This window comes from Anomaloglossus baeobatrachus, chromosome 8 (assembly GCF_048569485.1).
Source record: "Anomaloglossus baeobatrachus isolate aAnoBae1 chromosome 8, aAnoBae1.hap1, whole genome shotgun sequence".
NCBI classification, from domain to species: Eukaryota; Metazoa; Chordata; class Amphibia; order Anura; family Aromobatidae; genus Anomaloglossus; species Anomaloglossus baeobatrachus.
In genome coordinates, this window is record NC_134360.1 from 27759976 (window position 1) to 27787475 (window position 27500).

At 53.7% G+C, this 27500-nt stretch overlaps 1 protein-coding gene across 1 annotated transcript in view; it reads right to left on the reverse strand.

Annotated features, from left to right (window-relative positions):
• Positions 1–27500, reverse strand: part of SUCLG2 (succinate-CoA ligase GDP-forming subunit beta) — a 271295-nt gene that overhangs the window by 208854 nt on the left and 34941 nt on the right. Inside the window, exon 2 of the mRNA XM_075320699.1 lies at positions 5034–5175. Coding sequence (XP_075176814.1) covers positions 5034–5175 — 142 coding nt within the window. The remainder of the gene's footprint in view (positions 1–5033; positions 5176–27500) is intronic.

The window sequence follows — 27500 nt, forward strand, 5'->3', positions numbered from 1 at the left end:
GCGCGCAGGGACAGGGGGGGGGGGGTGGGGGCGGCCTCAGCCTCCGCGCGCAGGACGGGGGGGGGTGGGGGCGGCCTCAGCTCCGCGCGCAGGACGGGGGGGGGGGGCGGCCCCAGCCTCCGCGCGCAGGACGGGGGGGGGGGCGGCCCCAGCCTCCGCGCGCAGGACGGGGGGGGGGGCGGCCCCAGCCTCCGCGCGCAGGACGGGGGGGGGGGGGCGGCCCCAGCCTCCGCGCGCAGGACAGGGGGGGGGGGTGGGGGGGCGGCCTCAGCCTCCGCGCGCAGGACGGGGGGGGGTGGGGGCGGCCTCAGCCTCCGCGCGCAGGACGGGGGGGGGGTGGGGGCGGCCTCAGCCTCCGCGCGCAGGACGGGGGGGGGGGTGGGGGCGGCCTCAGCCTCCGCGCGCAGGACGGGGGGGGGGGCGGCCCCAGCCTCCGCGCGCAGGACGGGGGGGGGGGGGCGGCCCCAGCCTCCGCGCGCAGGACGGGGGGGGGGCGGCCCCAGCCTCCGCGCGCAGGACGGGGGGGGGGGCGGCCCCAGCCTCCGCGCGCAGGACGGGGGGGGGGGGCGGCCCCAGCCTCCGCGCGCAGGACAGGGGGGGGGGGGTGGGGGCGGCCCTCAGCCTCCGCGCGCAGGACAGGGGGGGGGGGGGGTGGGGGCGGCCTCAGCCTCCGCGCGCAGGACGGGGGGGGGGTGGGGGCGGCCTCAGCCTCCGCGCGCAGGACGGGGGGGGGGGGGCGGCCCCAGCCTCCGCGCGCAGGACGGGGGGGGGGGGGCGGCCCCAGCCTCCGCGCGCAGGACGGGGGGGGGGCGGCCCCAGCCTCCGCGCGCAGGACCAGGGGGGGGGTGGGGGCGGCCTCAGCCTCCGCGCGCAGGACAGGGGGGGGGGGGTGGGGGCGGCCTCAGCCTCCGCGCGCAGGACAGGGGGGGGGGGGTGGGGGCGGCCTCAGCCTCCGCGCGCAGGACGGGGGGGGGGGTGGGGGCGGCCTCAGCCTCCGCGCGCAGGACGGGGGGGGGTGGCCCCAGCCTCCGCGCGCAGGACGGGGGGGGGGGCGGCCCCAGCCTCCGCGCGCAGGGACGGGGGGGGGGGGCGGCCCCAGCCTCCGCGCGCAGGACGGGGGGGGGGGCGGCCCCAGCCTCCGCGCGCAGGACGGGGGGGGGGGCGGCCCCAGCCTCCGCGCGCAGGACGGGGGGGGGCGGCCCCAGCCTCCGCGCGCAGGACGGGGGGGGGGGGGGCGGCCCCAGCCTCCGCGCGCAGGACGGGGGGGGGGCGGCCCCAGCCTCCGCGCGCAGGAAAGGGGGGGGGGGGTGGGGGGCGGCCTCAGCCTCCGCGCGCAGGACAGGGGGGGGGGTGGGGGCGGCCTCAGCCTCCGCGCGCAGGACGGGGGGGGGGTGGGGGCGGCCTCAGCCTCCGCGCGCAGGACGGGGGGGGGGGGGGCGGCCCCAGCCTCCGCGCGCAGGACGGGGGGGGGGGGCGGCCCCAGCCTCCGCGCGCAGGACGGGGGGGGGGGCGGCCCCAGCCTCCGCGCGCAGACGGGGGGGGGGGGCGGCCCCAGCCTCCGCGCGCAGGACGGGGGGGGGGGGCGGCCCCAGCCTCCGCGCGCAGGACAGGGGGGGGGGGTGGGGGCGGCCTCAGCCTCCGCGCGCAGGACGGGGGGGGTGGGGGCGGCCTCAGCCTCCGCGCGCAGGACGGGGGGGGGGTGGGGGCGGCCTCAGCCTCCGCGCGCAGGACGGGGGGGGGGTGGGGGCGGCCTCAGCCTCCGCGCGCAGGACGGGGGGGGGGGCGGCCCCAGCCTCCGCGCGCAGGACGGGGGGGGGGGGCGGCCCCAGCCTCCGCGCGCAGGACGGGGGGGGGCGGCCCCAGCCTCCCGCGCCGCAGGACGGGGGGGGGGCGGCCCCAGCCTCCGCGCGCAGGACGGGGGGGGGCGGCCCCAGCCTCCGCGCGCAGGAAAGGGGGGGGGCGTGGGGGGCGGCCTCAGCCTCCGCGCGCAGGACAGGGGGGGGGGGGTGGGGGCGGCCTCAGCCTCCGCGCGCAGGACAGGGGGGGGGGGGTGGGGGCGGCCTCAGCCTCCGCGCGCAGGACGGGGGGGGGTCGGGGGCGGCCTCAGCCTCCGCGCGCAGGACGGGGGGGGGGCGGCCCCAGCCTCCGCGCGCAGGACGGGGGGGGGGGGCGGCCCCAGCCTCCGCGCGCAGGACGGGGGGGGGGCGGCCCCAGCCTCCGCGCGCAGGACGGGGGGGGGGGCGGCCCCAGCCTCCGCGCGCAGGACAGGGGGGGGGGGGTGGGGGCGGCCTCAGCCTCCGCGCGCAGGACAGGGGGGGGGGGTGGGGGCGGCCTCAGCCTCCGCGCGCAGGACGGGGGGGGGGGGCGGCCCCAGCATCCGCGCGCAGACGGGGGGGGGGGGGCGGCCCCAGCCTCCGCGCGCAGGACGGGGGGGGGGGCGGCCCCAGCCTCCGCGCGCAGGACGGGGGGGGGGGCGGCCCCAGCCTCCGCGCGCAGGACAGGGGGGGGGGGTGGGGGCGGCCTCAGCCTCCGCGCGCAGGACAGGGGGGGGGTGGGGGCGGCCTCAGCCTCCGCGCGCAGGACAGGGGGGGGGGGTCGGGGGCGGCCTCAGCCTCCGCGCGCAGGACGGGGGGGGGTGGGGGCGGCCTCAGCCTCCGCGCGCAGGACGGGGGGGGGGTGGGGGCGGCCTCAGCCTCCGCGCGCAGGACGGGGGGGGGGGCGGCCCCAGCCTCCGCGCGCAGGACGGGGGGGGGGGCGGCCCCAGCCTCCGCGCGCAGGACGGGGGGGGGGGCGGCCCCAGCCTCCGCGCGCAGGACGGGGGGGGGGGCGGCCCCAGCCTCCGCGCGCAGGACGGGGGGGGGGGCGGCCCCAGCCTCCGCGCGCAGGACGGGGGGGGGGCGGCCCCAGCCTCCGCGCGCAGGACGGGGGGGGGCGGCCCCAGCCTCCGCGCGCAGGACGGGGGGGGCGGCCCCAGCCTCCGCGCGCAGGACGGGGGGGGGCGGCCCCAGCCTCCGCGCGCAGGACAGGGGGGGGGGGGGCGGCCCCAGCCTCCGCGCGCAGGACAGGGGGGGGGGGGGGGGCGGCCTCAGCCTCCGCGCGCAGGACAGGGGGGGGGGGGGGCGGCCTCAGCCTCCGCGCGCAGGACGGGGGGGGCCGCCTCAGCCTCCGCGCGCAGGACGGGGGGGGGGGGGACCGCCTCAGCCTCTGCGCGCAGGACGGGGGGGGGGGGGGACCGCCTCAGCCTCTGCGCGCAGGACGGGGGGGGGGGGGGGACCGCCTCAGCCTCTGCGCGCAGGACGGGGGGGGGGGACCGCCTCAGCCTCTGCGCGCAGGACGGGGGGGGGGGGACCGCCTCAGCCTCTGCGCGCAGGACGGGGGGGGGGGGGACCGCCTCAGCCTCCGCGCGCAGGACGGGGGGGGGGGGGGGACCGCCTCAGCCTCCGCGCGCAGGACGGGGGGGGGGGACCGCCTCAGCCTCCGCGCGCAGGACGGGGGGGGGGACCGCCTCAGCCTCTGCGCGCAGGACGGGGGGGGGGGACCGCCTCAGCCTCTGCGCGCAGGACGGGGGGGGGGACCGCCTCAGCCTCTGCGCGCAGGACGGGGGGGGGGACCGCCTCAGCCTCTGCGCGCAGGACGGGGGGGGGGGGGGACCGCCTCAGCCTCTGCGCGCAGGACGGGGGGGGGGGGGACCGCCTCAGCCTCTGCGCGCAGGACGGGGGGGGGGGACCGCCTCAGCCTCTGCGCGCAGGACGGGGGGGGGGACCGCCTCAGCCTCTGCGCGCAGGACGGGGGGGGGGGACCGCCTCAGCCTCTGCGCGCAGGACGGGGGGGGGGGACCGCCTCAGCCTCTGCGCGCAGGACGGGGGGGGGGACCGCCTCAGCCTCCGCGCGCAGGACGGGGGGGGGGGGACCGCCTCAGCCTCCGCGCGCAGGACGGGGGGGGGGGACCGCCTCAGCCTCCGCGCGCAGGACGGGGGGGGGGACCGCCTCAGCCTCCGCGCGCAGGACGGGGGGGGGGACCGCCTCAGCCTCCGCGCGCAGGACGGGGGGGGCCGCTTCAGCCTCCGTGCGCAGGACGGGGAGGGGCGGCCTCAGCCTCCGCGCGCAGGACGGGGAGGGGCGGCCTCAGCCTCCGCGCGCAGGACGGGGAGGGGCGGCCTCAGCCTCCGCGCGCAGGACGGGGAGGGGCGGCCTCAGCCTCCGCGCGCAGGACGGGGAGGGGCGGCCTCAGCCTCCGCGCGCAGGACGGGGAGGGGCGGCCTCAGCCTCCGCGCGCAGGACGGGGAGGGGGGCGGCCTCAGCCTCCGCGCGCAGGACGGGGAGGGGGGCGGCCTCAGCCTCCGCGCGCAGGACGGGGAGGGGGGCGGCCTCAGCCTCCGCGCGCAGGACGGGGAGGGGGGCGGCCTCAGCCTCCGCGCGCAGGACGGGGGGGCCTCTGCAGATCTCAGGTCTTCCATGCTTTTACGCATTGTCTTCATGTAACACTATTAACTACAAACGCAGCACTTCTGTAGGGTGCAACCAAATAAAGGGGTGGTGTCTGCAGAGACACCCCCCCCTTCCCCCCCCCCCCTATAATTAGACCAATGTCACCACTCATCACGTATGTGTTTTAGAGTTTGGAGTTGTTCTCCAAATAGGTGTGGTCCTCAAGTCTCAGAAATCAGAACCACGCCCCCTTGGCTACTTTATATACAGGGAAGAAGGGGTCATATCTCAGGAATGGAGAGTAGCAGGAACAAAAGAAACAACGCCGGATTCAGGAGAAAAGCAACATTTACATCTAAATACATCTCTGACGCTGGCATTTATGAGGCACAATCCTGGTGATGAATCCGATCGGACCCCAATGACCCCCTCCCTTGTGACATTGTGTGCTGAAGGTCCGTCATCACCATCCCGGTGCTCCTGTGAAGGGAACGTTACATCCCCGGTCACCTGTCGGGAAACTATCAAGTACCGATCCCGCGCCCCTCTCAATACAGAAGTGAGAGGAGCAGGACTAACCCGAATATATAGAATATTGTGCATACTCAGCCTCTTGGCGGCCTCGAGGGCTTCGCCAGCGCTGTCAGCCACAAAGAACCGCTGCACCGTGACGCCGTTGTCTGCCATGAGCTTCTTGCTCTGGTATTCCTGCAGGTTCAGCCATCTTCTCGTGGTCACTTGGGCGCCCTAAATGAAAAAAGAAAGAACATTTTAACAATAATCACCTTTATTAGTCAATGATCTGATGAGGTCAGCCCTTATGGCCGATGTTGGGATAAAACTAATTCTGATTTCCTAGATTATTACATATAACATGCAAAAATGTAAAACTTTTATTTTTGTGCAATCTCACCCTACTCAGGTCCAGAGGCGAACCTCTGCTTCCGCTCACAGAGTTTATTTGCGGCAGCCAGTGAGCTCAGCAGCTCGTGCCGTCAACTTGGGAGCTCCATTAACGGCCATAGCAGAGACTCAGTGCTGGACCCGGGGAGGGTGAGTATAGTACAGTTTGTTGTTGTTTTTTCAAAATAAAAAGCCAGGGAACAAAAGTTTTCCCAGCTAAGGGTTGACACAGGACACACAGACATGAAGGCTTCCTGCACTCTTGTCTGTACCGCTGACGCCTCTGCACCGATTGTCTTCTCTGCAGGGACACCCACTCACTGCCATGGCATTAGGTACTTAAGGCACTCTCTCACTAGGGAAGGTGCCTGATCAACATGATTAGTTAGTGGTTTCTTTTCTAGCCAGCTAGTTGTCAGGTGCCCTTGTCTGCTGTGCGTCCCTGTTACAGTGTCCTTTCATTGTCTCCCAGTCCAGTCAGTACCCCGGTGTCGGTCCATCCTTGGCCGTGCCACCTACACTGGTGGTCCCAGCTTTACTAGTGACGCTGTCAGTCCTCCCTATCAATGCCCATCTGCCTCAGACTTCCTGATGGTCTTTGCTGCACTAGAGACTCTGCCTGCTTGTTCCCGTGTTTGTCCTTGTCCTGGGGGTCAGCTGCCACAATACCGGTCACTGCCCTGGGAGTGGTACCTGGTGTCTGCCTCGCGGTGGGCGCTTAGTCAAGCCCCTTCTACTAAAAGGGTATGCCCGGGGGTTCAGCTGTGGTCTAGTGGGTCCACTCCTGCTCGCTTCTTCACCATCTGCAGCGGTGAGTGCTACACTGCCTTCATGTATCTTCAATGCTGGAGAGTAGAAGAGGTTAACGCCGCGCTGTCGCCAAAAGGATAATAAAAACATTGTTCATTTAATGAAAAATTATTTTATTCCATAGGTCTACGCGTTTCGAGGTGAGGACCTCTTGTTCAGGACCACAAAAATTAGAAAAAAAACAATGTTTTTTTTTCTGATTTTTGTGGTCCTGAAAAGAGGTCCTCACCTCGAAACACGTAGACCTATGGAATAAAATACTTCATTAAATCAACATTTTTTTTATCATCTTTTGGCGACAGCGCAGCGTTTAACCCCTTCTACTCTCCAGCATTGAAGATATCTAAACGTGGGGCTGCGGCAGCCGCCATTATCTGTGCGCTTTTTGTGTTGGTTGTGACTTTAACAACCACACTAGATGAGTGTACAGTAACATACTTTTATTTTAATATCTGGTAAGACACTATTTTGCACTCTCTTTTTCTTAGTTTTACACGGTCTTCATGTAGCACAGGTTCACTGAGCAGTGTTGCTGTGAATCAAGAAATGGGTGATCTTTCCACTCTCTTCAATAGGTAGCTGTAATCTGATCCCTTAGTGAGCCAACTCTCTATAGACTTCAATAGGTAGCTGTAATCTGATCCCTTAGTGAGCCAACTCTCTATAGACTTCAATAGGCAGCTGTAATCTGATCCCTCAGTGAGCCAACTCTCTATAGACTTCAATAGGCAGCTGTAATCTGATCCCTCAGTGAGCCAACTCTCTATAGACTTCAATAGGTAGCTGTAATCTGATCCCTCAGTGAGCCCACTCTCTACAGACTTCAATAGGCAGCTGTAAGCGTATCCCTCAGTGAGCCCACTCTCTACAGACTTCAATAGGCAGCTGTAATCTGATCCTTCATTGAGCCCACTCTCCATAGACTTCAATAGGCAGCTGTAATCTCATCCCTCAGTATGCCCACTCTCTATAGACTTCAATTATCAATAGGCAGCTATAATCTGATCCCTTAGTGAGCCCACTCTCTACAGACTTCAATAGGCAGCTGTAATCTGATCCCTCAGTGAGCCCACTCTCTATAGACTTCAATAGGAAGCTGTAATCTGATCCCTCAGTGAGCCTACTCTATAGACTTCAATAGGTAGCTGTAATCTGATCCCTCAGTGAGCCCACTCTCTATAGACTTCAATAGGCAGCTGTAAGCGTATCCCTCAGTGAGCCCACTCTCTACAGACTTCAATTATCAATAGGCAGCTGTAATCTGATCCTTCATTGAGCCCACTCTCCATAGACTTCAATAGGCAGCTATAATCTGATCCCTTAGTGAGCCCACTCTATAGACTTCAATAGGCAGCTGTAATCCGATCCCTCAGTGAGTCCACTCTCTACAGACTTCAATAGGCAGCTGTAATCTGATCCCTCAGTAAGCCCAGTCTATAGACTTCAATAGCCAGCTGTAATCTGATCCCTCAGTGAGAGCGGACAGTCCATTCCAAGCAAGAGGAAATTTAGTCATTTGAGAGGTGGCTTATAGATGGAGGAAAAAAAAAAAAAAAGCATAGTTTCCCTGCTAAGATATATTATAAAGATTCCTATATTCACGTAGACTCTTGATTTGATGAAATATCATTTAAGTTGTCCCAGCACCACACATTTTTGGTTACTTCTCCGACCCAATAATCAAAATTCCAAGACGCCAAAAACAATCCATGAAAATCGATTTTTTTTTTCTTTCATCCGATGCATCTGTGCGAGGAAATCCTACGCAACGACTGCAATAAATGGCATTTTCATTTATTAATCTATTTTATTTTATTTTTTTTATTAATTATATTTAATTGCTGGACTGCATAATGTTAATTGTAACCAGAAATTTGCACAGAAGTCAAAGAAAAAAAAAACAAAAAACTTTTAAACTTCAGTTATTCCATAAAAATAATAAAAAAATAAAATAAAAACACTTACGGCCAAACCATAAAATATTCCTTTTATCGTCAAAACAATAAAAAAAATAAAAAAAAAAAAAGGAACTGTAAAAGGAGAAAAAAAAAATGAAAAAAAGAAAATAAAAAAAGCCTTAAAGTTTTATGATTGCAAATGTTCAGCATTTCAACTCTATTTGTAAGGAAAGGTTGATCATAAAACCTCGCTTTAAGCTATTCCACGGCTAGAACACGTTAAATCTGAAAAGTACATCTCTTCCTTGTCACAAAAGCCTGGAGCACAGCGCAGAACATCTGTGAAGACACGGACGGCCGTGGTCTCTCCCAGCCGACAATCAGTGCTGTTAACTCCTTGCCTGCGGGAGGAAGGGCAGGTAAGGAAGGGCAGAGGTTCTGCCGAGGAGCCGGCACTCGCTGCAGCCCTCTGATCGTTTTCTATTTTCCATTCCAAAGCACTTAAAAGACGGTCAAAAAGCCAAAGACGACGTTTCTTACCGGTGAGGAAAAAAAGTCAATGTTCTCTGGATGTAAATAGATCTATATAAAACTTACATACATCCATTAAAGGTTCACGAGGCAGCAACCCATAAAACGCGTCGCGGTTGTAGCATCCCCCAAACCCTTTCTTGCAGTGTATGGGAGCCACGTACAACGTTCATACCGGAGGGGAATCTACTGGCCGAGTAAGGTTTCCATAATTCAGAACTCTATTTTGCGAGACGCCTTGGGGTGTAGGACATAGTCCCCAGAGTGGCCAAATGGGCATTCCAGGCTGGAGGCATGTACTCCCATCGGGGTCCAGAGGTGAAACTACCAAGGTGAGGTCCCTAGGAGGCCGCATGGGGGTTCTAGACCAGTGGCATGACCTGTAGGCAGATCCCAGAGTTGTAGGAGTGGCAAAAGGTACCCCAACTGGCTAGATGGTTCCAGGCAGGAGGCATGTTCTCCCATCAGGGTCCAGAGGTGAAACTACCAGGGTGAGGTCCCTAGGAGGCCGCATGGGGATTTTAGACCGGTGGCATGACCTGTAGGCAGATCCCAGAGTTGTAGAGTGGCAAAAGGTACCCCAACTGGCTAGATGGTTCCAGGCAGGAGGCATGTTCTCCCATCAGGGTCCAGAGGTGAAATTACCAAGGTGAGGTCCCAAGGAGGCCGCATGGGAGTTTTAGACTTGAGGCATGACCTGTAGGCAGGTCCCAGAGTTGTAGGAGTGGGAAAAGGTCCCCCAAGTGGCCAGATGAAGTTGTACGAAAATGGTATGTCCCACTGTTCTACGTTTGGGAGAGGAGGAGCGGGGAGCTGTCCTCTGAGCACCCGAGCAGCATACTTTCCCAGTTGGCCTGATACTTTAAGTGGCTAGATCGTTACAGGCAGGAGGCATGTCCTCCAATCGGGTTCCAGAGGTGAAACTACGAAGGCGAGGTCCCTAGAAGGCCGCATGGGGTTTTTAGACAGTTGGTATTGTTGAGGAGAGCCATAAAATGAAATACTTAATTAACCTCTGGACATAGAGCATTGTGGGAAATATGTCGATTTGTCTTACATAATTAGGGGTTCAGATCATACACATGACACAGATATAAAGATGGCCGCCATTTCCTGTTATCCACACCTTGCTTGGAATGCAAGGAATGTCCAGATGAAAGAAGACCACCATATAAGGGAAGACCCCTGGTCAAGCTAGAAGACATCACAGACCAAACCATCAGCATGGATGCACCAGATGACGTCCCTCCCATCATCATGGTTTCATCCACTGAAGTCAGACGCACCCATCAACAGCAACACGGATCTCCCCATTGGCTAGCTCATGAACTGTCCCACTAAATGGGCATATCTGAACTTGTGTACGCCCCTAGCCTATATCAAGAGGACGCATGTTCCTTCTCTGTCTGTTTGGTGCCATCTTTACTGTGACCAAGAAGAGACTTCATATCCGACTGTGTCTGGTGTGGATTCTTTTATGCATGCACTTGGTATATACCAATTCGGATAGGCAGTAGGCACCTAGTGATCTCTGGTTAAGAGTTCACCCTAACAGTATTACCTGTAGGCAGGTCCCAGAATTGTAAGAGTGGGAAAATGCCCCCTGAGTGGCTAAATGGTTCCAGGTAGGAGACATATCCTCCCATCGGGGTACAGAGGTGAAACTACGAAGGTTAGGTCCCTAGGAGGCCGCATGGGGGTTCTGGACCAGTGGCATGACCTGTAGGCAGGTCCCAGAGTTGTAGGAGTGGAAAAAGGTCCCCCGAGTGGCCAGATGAAGTTGTAGGAAAATGGTATGTCCCACTGTTCTAAGTCTGGGAGAGGAAAAGCGGGGAGCTGTCCTCTGAGCACCCGAGCAGCATGCTTCACCAGTTGGTCAGGGATGGATAAGCAGGAAGCGTTCCTGGGACTATCCGGGCAGAAGTTGAAAGGAAGCGGCATGCCATCCCGACTGCCCTAGTTCCTGGGTGGTACAGCAGGGAGTGGTCCAAATGGCATGCCCTGCTGGCTCGTCCAGCTGCCCTAAGTCTGGAGGTTGAGGAATGGAAAGTGGTCCCTTGAGTGGCCAAACGGGAATTCCAGGTAGGAGACATGTCCTCCCATCAGGTTCCAGAAGTGGAACTAACAAGGTGAGATCCCCAAGTAGCCGCATGGGAGTTCCAGCGTCATGCCCTCTAGACAGGTCACTGAGGAGTTGGAGTGGAAAAAGGGCGCCCGGTTGGCTAGATGGAAGGTGTAGGAAAATGGCAGGTTCTGAAGGCTTGCCCCATTCTTCCAAGTCTGAGAATGAAGGTGCGGGGAGTTGCACCCCGAGAACCAGGGCAGCATGCTTCCCCAACAAGACTCACTATTTTAGGGCCAGGGATGGAGGAGCAGAGAATGTTCCTGTGCCTATCCAGAAGGAAGCGGCATGCCATACTAGCTGGTCCAAGCTCCCCTAGGTCCTAGGGTGGTCCAAATGGCATGTCCTGCTGGCTAGTCCTGCTGTCACAAGTCTGGAGGTTGAGGAATGGAAAGTGGTCCTTTGAGTGCCGAGACAGGACTTCTAGATGCATGGCATGCCCTCCTAGAAGGTCGCACCACCATAAATCCAGATGTGGAGGCACTGTAAGTGGTCCCTCGCATAGGCGGGTGGAAGAACTTGCAGGTGAGTGGACAAACACTCGCCTCAGGGTCCCACTGTGCTGGGCTCCAAACAAGCAGCTTGTTCTCCCGGATGGTCATGCGGTTTCCAGTGCATTTAAAAGAGTTCTTCAAAGAATGCAACAAGATAGGCAGGTGATACGTTGGGCATCTCACCCCTGGGATCCGCACCAATCCCAAGAGTTCAGGAATGCCCAACGGAGTAAAAGTCACCCATGTGTCAAAAACCCAACGTTAAATCTCCAGCAAAAACTGCAGATCCATGAGAATCCAAAGGCAGATCCACGAGGATCCACGGCAGATCCACGGCAGATCAACGAGGATCCAAGGCAGAAACGGCTGATCCATGAGGATCCAAGGCAGAAACAGCAGATCCACGAGGATCAAATGGCAGAGCCACGAGGATCCAAGGCAGAAACATCTGATCCATGAGGATCCAAGGCAGAAACAGCAGATCCACGAGGATCAACGGCAGAGCCACAAGTATTCAAGGCAGAAACGTCAGATCCACGAGGATCAACGGCAGAGCCACAAGGATCCAAGGCAGAAACGTCAGATCCACGAGGATCAACGGCAGAGCCACAAGGATCCAAGGCAGAAACGTCAGATCCACGAGGATCAACGGCAGAGCCACAAGGACCCAAGACAGAAACGTCAGATCCACGAGGATCAACGGCAGAGCCACAAGGATCCAAGGCAGAAACGTCAGATCCACGAGGATCAACGGCAGATCCACGAGGATCCACGGCAGAAATGTCAGATCCACGAGGATCCACAGCAGAAACATGAGGCTGAAACTCAGACTCCTGCTCCAGATGAGTCCATTCCATCAGAACTAATTCTTGCAGATAGACGTCAGCGATCAGACACTGATAGAATATTTGGCAATTTTGGTCACGGGACAATGGGAAACTCCTTGAAGGTCTCCCCATTATGCCCAGCCCAGGCTATACAAGCCGGTAAAAGAAGCCTGATTATAAACCCCAGAACGGCAGCAGCTCGGCCAACGTGTGACAGCAGATACTGGCAACAACAGTAATGTACTCAGTAACCACCCACAGTAATTGGACGGTAGAGAGGAGAACCTGGGGCTTCCAAAAGCTGAGGATGTTCTACAGAAAGAAGAACATTCAGACACAGCAGAGCCAAACCTCACCGGCCAACTCCAACATAAGTCACCACTGAGGAGACATTGTCACAAAACAATGTACAAAGGAAAATGTGTCAGTAGTCAATATGTACAGACCTAATCTGCTTAAAAAGGAGAAAAATAGGAAATGAACACCCTGCTGTATACAGTACTGATCATGAGTTACATCCTGTATTATACTCCAGAGCTGCACTCACTATTCTGCTGGTGCAGTCACTGTGTACATACATTACATTACTTATCCTGTACTGATCCCAAGTTACTTCCTGTATTATACTCCAGAGCTGCACTCACTATTCTGCTGGTGCAGTCACTGTGTACATACATTACATTACTTATCCTGTACTGATCCCAAGTTACTTCCTGTATTATACTCCAGAGCTGCACTCACTATTCTGCTGGTGCAGTCACTGTGTACATACATTACATTACTTATCCTGTACTGATCCTAAGTTACTTCCTGTATTATACTCCAGAGCTGCACTCACTATTCTGCTGGTGCAGTCACTGTGTACATACATTACTGATCCTGAGTTACATTCTGCATTATACTCCAGAGCTGCACTCACTATTCAGCTGGTGCAGTCACTATGTACATACATTACTGATCCTGTACTGATCCTAAGTTACATTCTGTATTATACTCTGCTGGTGCAGTTACTGTGTACATAGATAACGTTACTGATCCTGAGTTACTTACTGTATTATACTCCAGAGCTGCACTCACTATTCTGCTGGTGCAGTCACTGTGTACATACATTACTTATCCTGCACTGATCCTGAGTAACATCCTGTATTTTACTTCAGAGCTGAACTCACTATTCTGCTGATAGTCAGGTTATGTCAATTACCAGAACAAGTTGTAGATTGAACTAGCAGAACACTCACATGCAGAATGGAAAGTGGTAGCATCTAAATAGTAATTTAGAAATATAATTCCAGGAGGAATAACAGAGGGACAGCACAAAAAACAACTTTAAGAAAAACTCCATGGTTTCATTAAGTAAACATGTATTTAGTAAGACAGACATATGAGGAGGGGACAATTTGGTAGACAGGCAAGAGATATTGCAGTGTGCACCTTGTCCTAACTTCTACGGTCACATGAAAGAAAAGGGTAAAAGTTACAACAAACCATGTAATAAGTTGATCTGTTTCCTGCAGAAGTAGTTTGTGGCGTCAGTAACAAGATAATAAGTGCAGATTGTTTCTGGGGGAGGCAGCGCTGCGTGTGGGAAGCGCGGCACGTCTGCTGCACCATATGTACAGCGCACACAGATCCCACAGCTCTGCGGGCGGCCGCACACATCTCATCTGGACAGGGATTCATTCCCTCCATTGTGAATACCATGATGTCCATATAGTTATTACCGGAGGCCGGGGTGCAAGTAAATACAAACACATCGCATAAGGACTGGCACGATAAAGTATTTTGGGTAATGCAAATAAAGCGAGTACTAAACAGAACGCAGACTTTTTACAAGCGAGGCTGTCAGCATGAAATGACTGTTCAAACCAAGCACAGGCGCTCGGTGCACCCTTGGATCAGTGCATTTTCTCACCAACCTGTTTTCTATTCCCCTTCTTCCTTGGTTGACAGCTCTGGCTCCAGGAGCAGAGATCGATGAAAACACAAGTGGGAAGGTGCACGAAATTGCTTGGCCGGACCAAGAGTGCACCGGATTGCTTGGCCGGACGAAGAGTGCACCGGATTGCTTGGCCGGACGAAGAGTGCACCGGATTGCTTGGCCGGACCAAGAGTGCACCGGATTGCTTGGCCGGACCAAGAGTGCACCGGATTGCTTGGCCGGACCAAGAGTGCACCGGATTGCTTGGCCGGACCAAGAGTGCACCGGATTGCTTGGCCGGACCAAGAGTGCACCGGATTGCTTGGCCGGACCAAGAGTGCACCGGATTGCTTGGCCGGACCAAGAGTGCACCGGATTGCTTGGCCGGACCAAGAGTGCACCGGATTGCTTGGCCGGACGAAGAGTGCACCGGATTACTTGGCCGGACCAAGAGTGCACCGGATTGCTTGGCCGGACCAAGAGTGCACCGGATTGCTTGGCCGGACCAAGAGTGCACCGGATTGCTTGGCCGGACCAAGAGTGCACCGGATTGCTTGGCCGGACCAAGAGTGCACCGGATTGCTTGGCCGGACCAAGAGTGCACCGGATTGCTTGGCCGGACCAAGAGTGCACCGGATTGCTTGGCCGGACCAAGAGTGCACCGGATTGCTTGGCCGGACCAAGAGTGCACCGGATTGCTTGGCCGGACCAAGAGTGCACCGGATTGCTTGGCCGGACCAAGAGTGCACCGGATTGCTTGGCCGGACCAAGAGTGCACCGGATTGCTTGGCCGGACCAAGAGTGCACCGGATTGCTTGGCCGGACCAAGAGTGCACCGGATTGCTTGGCCGGACCAAGAGTGCACCGGATTTCTTGGCCGGACCAAGAGTGCACCGGATTGCTTGGCCGGACCAAGAGTGCACCGGATTGCTTGGCCGGACCAAGAGTGCACCGGATTGCTTGGCCGGACCAAGAGTGCACCGGATTGCTTGGCCGGACCAAGAGTGCACCGGATTGCTTGGCCGGACCAAGAGTGCACCGGATTGCTTGGCCGGACCAAGAGTGCACCGGATTGCTTGGCCGGACCAAGAGTGCACCGGATTGCTTGGCCGGACCAAGAGTGCACCGGATTGCTTGGCCGGACCAAGAGTGCACCGGATTGCTTGGCCGGACCAAGAGTGCACCGGATTGCTTGGCCGGACCAAGAGTGCACCGGATTGCTTGGCCGGACCAAGAGTGCACCGGATTGCTTGGCCGGACCAAGAGTGCACCGGATTGCTTGGCCGGACCAAGAGTGCACCGGATTGCTTGGCCGGACCAAGAGTGCACCGGATTGCTTGGCCGGACCAAGAGTGCACCGGATTGCTTGGCCGGACCAAGAGTGCACCGGATTGTTTGGCCGGACCAAGAGTGCACCGGATTGTTTGGCCGGACCAAGAGTGCACCGGATTGTTTGGCCGGACCAAGAGTGCACCGGATTGCTTGGCCGGACCAAGAGTGCACCGGATTGTTTGGCCAGACCAAGAGTGCACCGGATTGTTTGGCCGGACCAAGAGTGCACCGGATTGCTTGGCCGGACCAAGAGTGCACCGGATTGCTTGGCCGGACCAAGAGTGCACCGGATTGCTTGGCCGGACCAAGAGTGCACCGGATTGCTTGGCCGGACCAAGAGTGCACCGGATTGCTTGGCCGGACCAAGAGTGCACCGGATTGCTTGGCCGGACCAAGAGTGCACCGGATTGCTTGGCCGGACCAAGAGTGCACCGGATTGCTTGGCCGGACCAAGAGTGCACCGGATTGCTTGGCCGGACAAGAGTGCACCGGATTGCTTGGGCGGACAAGAGTGCACCGGATTGCTTGGCCGGACAAGAGTGCACCGGATTGTTTGGCTGGACAAGAGTGCACCGGATTGTTTGGCCAGACAAGAGTGCACCGGATTGTTTGGCTGGCCCAAGAGTGCACCGGATTGTTTGGCCGGCCCAAGAGTGCACCGGATTGTTTGGCCGGACAAAGGGTGCACAAGATTGTCCAATAACAATGAAATATGCTACCTTTATAAATAGTGACTGCGACTCCACCATGAACAACTTCCACACACCATGAAGACACACTACCAGTTTTCCAACAGATACCAATAATTTATAATTGCATCTATCAGAGATATGGAATTTTTCAAAGCAATAATCCTGCAGACTGCATCATACCTACAATCAAACATACCGGGAAGTCTCAAGGAAAGTAGTACGGTAGTTGATAAAGGAATTTAGTCTTCTTCATCTCCCAGAAAATACATCTTCCAAAAAGAAAAAAAAAAAATGCAGGTCTGCTCCCCCACTTTATTTGTGTACACCCCAAAAGAAAAACTCCATTGTAACCTTTTGAAATCAATTCTATGGGGTCTTTTTTTTCCACCAGTGGTTATGTTTTTCCACTCACACGCTGGCATTTTACATTTCCACCATCTCTGGCCTTTGCAAACGGTGCAAGTAACATGCAGGATGTAATGGTGTTTTCTACTCGTAAAACAAGACGATGTGAACTTTCTCCGTTCTGCAGCGGCTCGGCGGGCAATAAACCGCTCGGGTTTTTACATTTAGTAATATATGGACGAATGAAACTAAATGATTTTTCTTAGGAAAAAAAATAAATAAATAACTTTTCAACATTTGCCTACTGAAGAAATAACCTGAAAAACACGGACTCCATATTTTCCTTCTTTGTGAAGAAACAACGGAGAAAAGTATAAACCTAGATCCTTCTTCATTCCAATCAGATGCGTAACTGATACATACAGTGAACTCAGACGTTTCCAGCAATAGCTATAAAGACACATCTGCAGGTTTTTCCTTCCGCTCTCTATACAGACACATCTGCAGGTTTTTCCTTCCGCTCTCTATACCGACACATCTGCAGGTTTTTCCTTCCGCTCTCTATACAGACACATCTGCAGGTTTTTCCTTCCGCTCTCTATACAGACACATCTGCAGGTTTTTCCCTCCGCTCTCTATACAGACACATCTGCAGGTTTTTCCTTCCGCTCTCTATACAGACACATCTGCAGGTTTTTCCTTCCGCTCTCTATACAGACACATCTGCAGGTTTTTCCTTCCGCTCTCTATACAGACATCTGCAGGTTTTTCCTTCCGCTCTCTATACAGACACATCTGCAGGTTTTTCCTTCCGCTCTCTATACAGACACATCTGCAGGTTTTTCCTTCCGCTCTCTATACAGACACATCTGCATGTTTTTCCTTCTGCTCTCTATAAAAACATCTGCAGGTTTTTCCTTCTGCTCTCTATACAGACACATCTGCAGGTTTTTCCTTCCGCTCTCTATACAGACACATCTGCAGGTTTTTCCTTCCGCTCTCTATAAAGACACATATGCAGGTTTTTCCTTCCGCTCTCTATACAGACACATATTCAGGTTTTTCCTTCCGCTCTCTATACAGACACATCTGCAGGTTTTTTCCTTCCGCTCTCTATAAAGACACATCTGCAGGTTTTTCCTTCCGCTCTCTATAAAAACACATCTGCAGGTTTTTCCCTCCACTCTCTATACAGACACATCTGCAGGTTTTTCCCTCCGCTCTCTATACAGACACATCTGCAGGTTTTTCTCACTATCTGACATAAAATCAGAATAAACCTTTCCCGTTTTAGGTCAATTAGGAACCAAAATTATTTATTTTTGCCAAATGCCAGAATAATGAGAGAGAATATTTTAAGGCATTTTTATTAGTTTCTGCAAAGTCAAAAGTTTTCATACACGAACAGTACTATGCCATTAAACAATACGGGATAGCCCATATGATGATGTCATGACTTTGAAAGCTTCCGATAGGTTTATTGGCAACATCTGAGTTAATTGCAGACACACCTGTGGATGTATTGTAATGCACACCTAATTCCCATGATACTCCACAAAGAAGCTGTGTGTAAGTCAAAAGAAATCAGCCAAGATCTCAGGAGGAGAATTGTGGACTTGCAAAAGTCTGGTTCATCCTTGGGTGCAATTTCCAGATACCTGAAGGTGCCTCGTTCATCTGTACAAACAATTATATGCAAGTACAAACAAGATGGGAATGTCCGGCCATCTCACCGCTCAGGGAGGAGACGGGTTCTGTGTACCAGAGATGAATGTGCTTTGGTCAGACATGTGCATATCAATCCAAGAGCAAAAGCAAAAGACCTTGTGAAGATGCTGGCGGAAGCTGGTAAGATTGTGTCATTATCCACAGTGAAACGAGTTCTGTATCACCATGGACTGAAAGGCCGCTCTGCCAGGAAGAAGCCATTACTCCAAAAGAAACATAAAAATGCTAGATTAATGTTTGCAAATGCACACAGGAACAAAGACCTTCATTTTTGGAGACATGTCTTGTGGTCTGACAAAACTAAAATTGAACTGTTTGGCCATAATGACCATTGTTATGTTTGGAGGAAAAAGGGAGAAGATTTGAAGCCTAACAACGACATCCCAACTGTGACACATGGGGGTGGCAGCATCATGTTGTGGGGGTTGTTTTGCTGCAGGAGGGACTGGTGCACTTCACAACATAGATGGCATCATGAGGAAAGAAAAGTATGTGGCAATACTGAAGAACATCTCAAGACATCAGCCAGGAACTTAAAGCTTGGGCAGAGATGGGTCTTCCAAATGAACAATGACCCGAAGCTACTGCCAAACTGGTTACACAGTGGCTTAAGGAGAACAAAGTCAATCTTTTGGTGTGGCCATCACAAAGCCCTGATCTCAATCCTATTGAAAATTTATGGGCAAAGCTGAAAAGGTCGGTGGGAGCAAGAGACCTACAAACATGGCAGGGATTTTTTTTTATCATGTTTTTTTTCACTGGTTTTATGCAAATCCAAGCTAATAAAGTGCTGCTTTTACAGTACCATCAAAGCCTGAGATTCCAGAAATCTCATGCACACGCACTTTTTTTTTTTTCCTGACTGAAATGACAACCTGCTTGGTTTTTGCAAGAAGCAGCATGTCGATTCTTTCAGCATATTTGTCCCGTTTTTCATTCGTACAAAGCAAAGAGGAAGTGCAAACATGATGTAAAAATGCAGCAAAAACTGTACCAAAACAGCAGATACCGTATTTCCTGCCAATAAAGGAGGTTTTGCTACAGTTTTAATGCAGAAAAAAAAAAAAAAAGCAGCAAAAACGCACTGTGTGAACAAAGTCTTATGCAGGCGTCACACGGGACGATAAATCGTGCGATCACATAAGCGATCGTACCCGCCCCCGTCCTTTGTGCGTCACGGGCAATTAGTTGTCTGTGGTGCACAAAGTCTTTAAGCCCCGTCACACGCACTTACCTCCCGAACGACGTCGCTGTGGGCGGCAAACATCCTCTTCCTGAAGGGGGAGGGACGTTCGGCGTCACAGCGACACAGCGGCCGCCCAATAGAAGCGGAGGGGCGGAGATGAACGGGACGTAAAACATCCCGCCCACCTCCTTCCTTCCGCATTGCCGGCGGAACGCAGGTAAGCTGTGATCATCGTTTCCGGGGGTGTCACACGGAGCGATGTGTGCTGCCTCGGGAACAATGAACAACAGGACGTGCGATTTTTTGAACTGAGCGACGTGTCAACGATGAACGAGAAGGTGAGTATTTCTGCTCGTTCACCGTCACACGCTACGATATATCAGACGATGCCGGATGTGCGTCACTACCGACATGACCCCGACGACATATCGCCCGATATATCGTACCGTGTGACGCCCGCATTAGAGTCATGCTGATCCGTGAAAGCAACAGAAGATTGCAGCACAAAGTACTCCAGCCGATATCACCGGTAGAGACACTCCCTCAGCCTGTATCACCGGTAGAGACACTCCCTCAGCCTATATTACTGGGAAAGATACTCCCTCAGCCTATATCACTGGGTGAGACACTTCTTCAGCCTATATTACCGGGAGAGACACTCCCTCAGCCTATATCACCGGGAGAGACCCCCCCTCAGCCTATATCACCGGGAGAGACCCTCCCTCAGCCTATATCACCGGGAGAGACCCTCCCTCAGCCTATATCACTGGGAGAGACCCTCCCTCAGTCTGTATCACCGGGAGAGACACTCCCTCAGCCTATATCACCGGGAGAGACACTCCCTCAGCCTATATCACCGGGAGAGACACTCCCTCAGCCTATATCACCGGGAGAGACACTCCCTCAGCCTATATCACTGGGAGAGACACTCCCTCAGCCTATATTACCGGGCGAGACACTCCCTCAGCCTATATTACCGGGCGAGACACTCCCTCAGCCTATATCACCGGGAGAGACACCCCCTCAGCCTATATCACCGGGAGAGACACCCCCTCAGCCTACATCACCGGGAGAGACACCCCCTCAGCCTACATCACCGGGAGAGACACCCCCTCAGCCTACATCACCGGGAGAGACACCCCCTCAGCCTACATCACCGGGAGAGACACCCCCTCAGCCTACATCACCGGGAGAGACACCCCCTCAGCCTACATCACCGGGAGAGACACCCCCTCAGCCTATATTACCGGGAGACACTCCCTCAGCCTATATTACCGGGAGACACTCCCTCAGCCTATATTACCGGGAGAGACACCCCCTCAGCCTATATTACCGGGAGAGACACTCCCTCAGCCTATATTACCGGAAGAGACACTCCCTCAGCCTATATTACTGGAAGAGACACTCCCTCAACAAAATATTCTGAAACTTGGAAAATGATTATCAGGGAGACAGGAAATTAGTTAAAAACTGAAAATTACAGACAAACCTAGTGAAAGGTGACCATTGGCATGTAAAAACAATTCCCCCCATGTAAAAAAGGTGCCCATAGACTTAATAAAAATAGGCAACATTACGAGTTGATAGGATTTAGAAAAGACCCCGCCACAGCCCTGTATTCATCAGCTATGAGTCGAGAAGCAGCCCTGGAGCAATCTAACAGTCTCCGGTGGGCTCCAGGCCCCCCAGCACGAGCGCCGACACTTGATTAGTGGATTGTGTCAAATCTCGAGCAGCATAATTCAGAAGTATAATCATCAGAACAGAGTGGATCAATAAAACACGTGCGTTCTGCGCTCATACTCCAGGCATGAATCAAATTCGGCCTACACTCATTGTTACATGATTACTGGTGATTACATTCAGCCTGTACTCGACCCGGACAATGTATCCCCATAGGCCCCCCGAACAAAAGGTAAAAGGGATTTCTATAGCCTTTTAAAAAAAAACAAAACAAAACGAAACGTTTGATTCTTTTCCCTGGAACACAAAGGTGACCTGCCTGTAAATCAAAGCTCGTCATTAAAGAACAAACCTTAAAGACGGGCTCGGTGTGATCCCGCCACCTACAATAAATACCCGCCGAGCAGAAGATCGCAGGCCCCTAATTTGCATTACATCTCCGCGGGGGATTCAGTGATGCATTTACCGTAGAGGCATGCTCCTGGCTCCCGAAAAAAAAAAACCCAGGTAACTGTCTTATTCACAAGAGCTATGGTGCGAGAGGCGGAGGAGGGAGGAGGACAAGGGGCTCGTTTTGTTTGACACTTGTTATTCGCAATAATCCTGATCACATTCATCATTGGAAATAGTAGGTGTGCGGCACCTTTCCGAGACCTTTTATGCCGGGATGTCAAGGGCGGCTTTACAAATCATCCCCGCGTTAAGTGTTACGTGCTGGCTCCAGACTGACGTCCAATTTCTAACGCTGAAATACCACGCCGGGGGGCTTTTGTCAATCTATAAATGGCCATTTTTCACTCACATAATGAAAAAAATGCATGACATTGTTAGGGGATAAAAGGCGAATTTGGCCAAAGTTGGATCCAAGTCATTGAACGAGAACGTAGGTTGCTTGAGTCTCAATCTGCAAAAAGTGAATGGGGATAATAAACTTTTTGGCGTAAAAAAATTAGGAAGAAAAAAAAAAAAAAAAGAATCCTACGGAATGTAATAAATGTATCAAGATTTGTCAAAACATAACTGTTAATTTCCTCCCAGTCACTTCCATAGGTGAGGAAGCAGAGCTAAGCCAAGGAGGGATGACTTTTTAGTTGATAGTGGGGGGAGGATCCTTCTGCAGCTAGTCGTATAAAAACCAGGCAGAGCTGGTGACTACTTACAGCAAATAGAGGGCAGCAGTTATAACCTGCCCAGGCCATCGATTGGAAGAGTGTGAGTGATTTGCTTCTTTTGCACCTGTGATGCCTCCACCTTATTGGGGGTCTTGCTGCATCCTGCTATTGCATTAGTTCCTTGGCCTGGCCAGGTAATAACTGCTGCCCTCTATTTGCTGTAAGTAATTGCTGAATTTTTGGAGGAGATTTTATCCCCCTTCTTGTTTGTTTGTTTGTTTTTTAATTGAGCTCATTGGTGAGGTGGACTCTCTAGGACAATACGGACCAAAGGAAATGGCACAGTAAGCCGAACTTGAAGGATGGCTCATTGTATCGAGTACCAGGAAAGGCAGACAAGTGGAGAAGAGACAGAGCCGGGGTTATAGACGGACACAGGAACAGAAGATGTACACTAAAGCGGGCTTTACACACTGCGATATCGCCCGAATTTTGTCGTTGGGGTCACGGTTTTGGTGACGCACTTCCGCAATCGTTAGCGATATAGCTTTGTGTAACAGCGTTCAGCGATGTAAAATCGTCGCAAAAGCGTGATTTATCGCTAATCGGCTACACGGGTCCTAATTCCCAAAAATCGTTACTTCAGCAGTAACGAGGTTGTTCCTCGTTCCTGCGGCATCACACATCGCTGCGTGTGACGCCGCAGGAGCGAGGAACGTCTCCCTACCTGCCTCCCGGCCGCTATGCGGAAGGAAGGAGGTGGGCGGGATGTTACGTCCCGCTCATCTCCGCCCCTCCGCTGCTATTGGGCGGCGGTTCAGTGACGTCGCTGTGACGCCGCACGGACCGCCCCCTTAGAAAGGAGGCGGTTCGCCGGTCACAGCGACGTCGCCGGACAGGTAAGTATGTGTGACGGCTCTGGGCGATGTTGTGCGGCACAGGCAGCGATATGCCCATGTCGCGCAACAGATGGGGGCGGGTACGCACACTAGCGATATCGGGACCGATATCGCAGTGTGTAAAGTAGCCTTAAGTCTTGCAGCATTTGTAGTGTGAACAGGTCCAGAGAAGAGTTTGTTATGCTGACTGCAAAAGAGGAGGTAAATCGGCTCACTAATGTATAATTTCTGGTAGCAGAGATGAAAAGTAATGGGGTGGGCAATACGGACCAAAGGAAAATGGCACTGTGAGCTGGACTTGACGGATGGCTCATGGAATAGTGAGTACCAACAAAGGCAGACAAGTGGAGAAGAGACAGAGCAGGGGTTATGGACGGACACAGGAACAGAAGATGTACAGTACGTCCTTCAGCGTTTGCAGTGTGAACAGGTCCAGAGAAGAGATTGTTATGCTGACAGCAAATGAAGAGTTAAATCGGCTCACTAATGTATAATTTCTGGTAGCAGAGATGAAAAGAAACTAGTTTTCAAGATAGAATACAGCCCATTATAACAGTGTTTGTAATGTGAACAGCTCCAGAGAAGAGCTTGTTATGCTTACAGCAAATAAAGAGTTAAATCAGCGCACAAATGTATAGTCGCTGGCAGCAGGGATGAAAAGACAAAAGTAGTTTTTAAAAAAAAAAAAAAAAAAAACACAATTGGTTGCAACAGTGTAAAGTGAACAGCTTGTTATGCTTACAACAAATGAGTTAAATCGGCCCACAAATGTATAGTTTCTGGCAGTAAGGATAAACAGAAACTAGTTTAAAAAAAAACAAAAAAAAAAAATACATCCTGTTGCAACAGTGTTTGTAATGTGAACAGCTCCAGAGAAGAGCTTGTTATGCTTGCAGCAAATGAAAGGTTAAGCAGCAGGTCTGAGCCAGGAAGTAAATTTAAACTGCTGAAAAGAACAGGAGTGTGCAGAGATGATTGTCAACTGAGAAAACAGGTTAGTGAAATACGAGGGGCTGCTGATAAGTCTTTGGCTTTACCCAGAAAGAAACGAGATAGGATGATGAAACTTTACATTTATTCCACTGATGTCAACACACAGATTTTCGGATACCGATGTAAGAAGTAAGCCTAACAAAAAGAAGGATTTCGGTTGTGCCTCAAACCAGGCATCCGTAGCAGACATGGCATCAGAAATGGAGTGAAATTTGGTACCCTTGAGGTGTTTCATCAGGTTTGGAAACAGCTGATATGAGGTTGTGCACAGCATCGACGATCTCCGGAACAACCACCACTCTTGGTCGTCCAGAACGTTCCTCATCATTGGGGCTGAAGTGGCCCGTTTTACATTTGGCAACCCAGATCTTATCTGTGGAATATGAAGGGCACTGATTCCCCAACGTCTGCGACATCTCACCATGAATATCCTTCACGGACTTTCCTTGCAGAAACAAGAATTTTATCCCTCCTCTGCTCTCAGATGCAGGGAATACCGCATAAGACTCCACCGTTTTGTTTTCCCGCGTGCGTAGAACACTTTTGTCATAAGCAACAAACAAAATTTTGAAAAACATATATTAGACACCTAAGGATTGTCATGTGATGTAACATTCGTTATTATAGAAACAAAAAAAGATCACAAAGCCAAAGCAAGTAAAGTATGTGAAATGCACTGATATTTGATTGATAGGTGCTACAGAATATCTAATAGGTGGGTCGGGTTTTGCTAGTTATACCCACACCTGTCTGCTGCCTGTCCTTCCTTCCCGTCTCTATTATTAGAGGGGGAGGCAGGAAGGACAGGCAGCAGACAAGGGGCAGGAATAACTAGCAAAACCCGACCCACCTATTAGATATTCTGTAGCTGCTGTCAATCAAATAACAGTGCATTTCACAAACTTTACTTGCCTGTATTTCAGAAACTATACATCCGATCTCACAACTAAAGGTATGTATAGAATCAGCATGATAGCGCCAGTATAGCACTGGCTTCAGTTTATAAAGGAAAATCCTGATGGTCGCACCTCTTTAAATGACTTGTAGACATGCTGGTGAAGCTGGGTGGTATGGTGGATCAATGTGAAGCATTCTAGTATTTAACGGGGGTTCCTTTTGGGCAGCCAACCATCACAGATTTAACAATTATCACCTATTCGGATAGATTAAATATTTTTGCATGAAACTGTTAAGTTAGGCCAGATGTGAGGGAGTATGGTTACTAAATCAGACGGCACAGGGGTCCTTTGTAGTCTATAACTCTGGAGACGCAGAGCAATAACACGGCAGAATATTTTTAATCACGGCTGTTTGCAAAGTTGCCCATTTTCTATATTAAGTGCATTGGAGCAATAAAAGTACAAATCGAGGAGAATCACGGGGCCCTGGTAATTATGTGAGAGGATCTAGGACGCAGCCGGAAGACGCCGCATGTCACGGTCCCGGGAAGACTTTATTTATTCTTCTATTTTACTGCATAAATGATACATTTGCGGAGTAATGGAGCCGGCAGTTGTGCCGGTCAGGAAAGCGTTTACAAGCTGCGGGGATTTGCAGCTTGTAATGATCATTACACAGTGAGGAGAAGGACTTAACCATGAGGCAGCTGCGTTTTATCTGCGGGGTTATCATTATAGGGCGGCGTTATCCTGCAGGTGACTCCTATTACAGATGGTAGAATACGGCACTGTGCGGTCTTTACACAAGTGTGTGCCGTTATACTGTACGAGGACAGAGAGGGCGCGTAAAGAAGCTCGATGAAGGGCTTACACCCCCAAATCACACTCAGAACCAGTAATTATAGGGGGGAGTGGGGGGGCATCATTACGGGAATGTTTCTTGCGACTGGCATTGCCAGAGTTTGCGGCAAATTTGTGGAACAGCGGTACGACGTATTGATACATTTGGGTTGTAAAAGGTTTGGAAGTTATCTACCATCCTTACTTCCCAATCGCTGGGGGTCCGCGGATCCGAAATCCTCGTAAAAATGAAATCGGTAGTCGATCATCCGCACCTCCGCTCCATTTATAGCAATGAATGCCGCGTTCAGCCGTCCCGTAAGGAGTGAATGAAGCGGTAGTTGATCATCCGCACCTCCGCTCCATTTATAGCAATGACTGCCGCGCTCAGCCATCCCGTAAGGAGTGAATGAAGCGGTAGTTGATCATCCGCACCTCCGCTCCATTTATAGCAATGGCTGCCGTGCTCAGCCGTCCTGTAAGGAGTGAATGAAGCGGTAGTCGATCATCCGCACCTCCGCTCCATTTATAGCAATGAATGCCGCGTTCAGCCATCCCGTAAAGAGTGAATGAAGCGGTAGTTGATCATCCGCACCTCCGCTCCATTTATAGCAATGGCTGCCGCGCTCAGCCGTCCCGTAAGGAGTGAATGAAGCGGTAGTCGATCATCCGCACCTCCGCTCCATTTATAGCAATGATTGCCGCGCTCAGCCGTTCCGTAAGGAGTGAATGAAGCGGTAGTCGATCATCCGCACCTCCGCTCCATTTATAGCAATGATTGCCGCACTCAGCCATTCCGTAAGGAGTGAATGAAGCGGTAGTCGATCATCCGCACCTCCGCTCCATTTATAGCAATGAATGCCGCGTTCAGCCATCCCGTAAAGAGTGAATGAAGCGGTAGTTGATCATCCGCACCTCCGCTCCATTTATAGCAATGACTGCCACGCTCAGCCATCCCGTAAGGAGTGAATGAAGCGGTAGTCGATCATCCGCACCTCCGCTCCATTTATAGCAATGATTGCCGCGCTCAGCCGTCCCGTAAGGAGTGAATGAAGCGGTAGTCGATCATCCGCACCTCCGCTCCATTCATAGTAATGACTGCCGCACTCAGCCGTTCCATAAGGAGTGAATGAAGCGGTAGTTGATCATCCGCACCTCCGCTCCATTCATAGTAATGACTGCCGCACTCAGCCGTTCCGTAAGGAGTGAATGAAGCGGTAGTCGATCATCCGCACCTCCGCTCCATTTATAGCAATGAATGCCGCGTTCAGCCATCCCGTAAAGAGTGAATGAAGCGGTAGTTGATCATCCGCACCTCCGCTCCATTTATAGCAATGACTGCCGCGCTCAGCCATCCCGTAAGGAGTGAATGAAGCGGTAGTCGATCATCCGCACCTCCGCTCCATTTATAGCAATGGCTGCCGCGATCAGCCGTCCCGTAGTGAATGAAGTGGCAGTCGATCATCCGCACCTCCGCTCCATTTATAGCAATGGCTGCCGCGCTCATCCGTCCCGTAAGCAGTGAATGGAGCGGAGGTGCACATGATCACCTGCGGCACCATTCACAGACGGGTCTCGGTTCTTAGGTTAGCCATTAGGAAGTTGTCCCCATCCCAGGAATATGAGAAAACTTCCGAACGTGCTTCAACTTTTTTTTTTTAATATTTACGTAGAACTGATTTTCCACTTTTTACTTCTCTGCCTTTAGGTTGCAAAGCGTTAAAGGGAACCAACCACCAGGATTTTCATACCTGAAGTAAAGCCAGTGCTAGACTGGGGCTAGGATGCCGAATCCAGGCATAGCTTCAGTTCTGAGATTGGAGGTTTAATTACAGTAATATTTGCAAGTAAAGTTAAAGC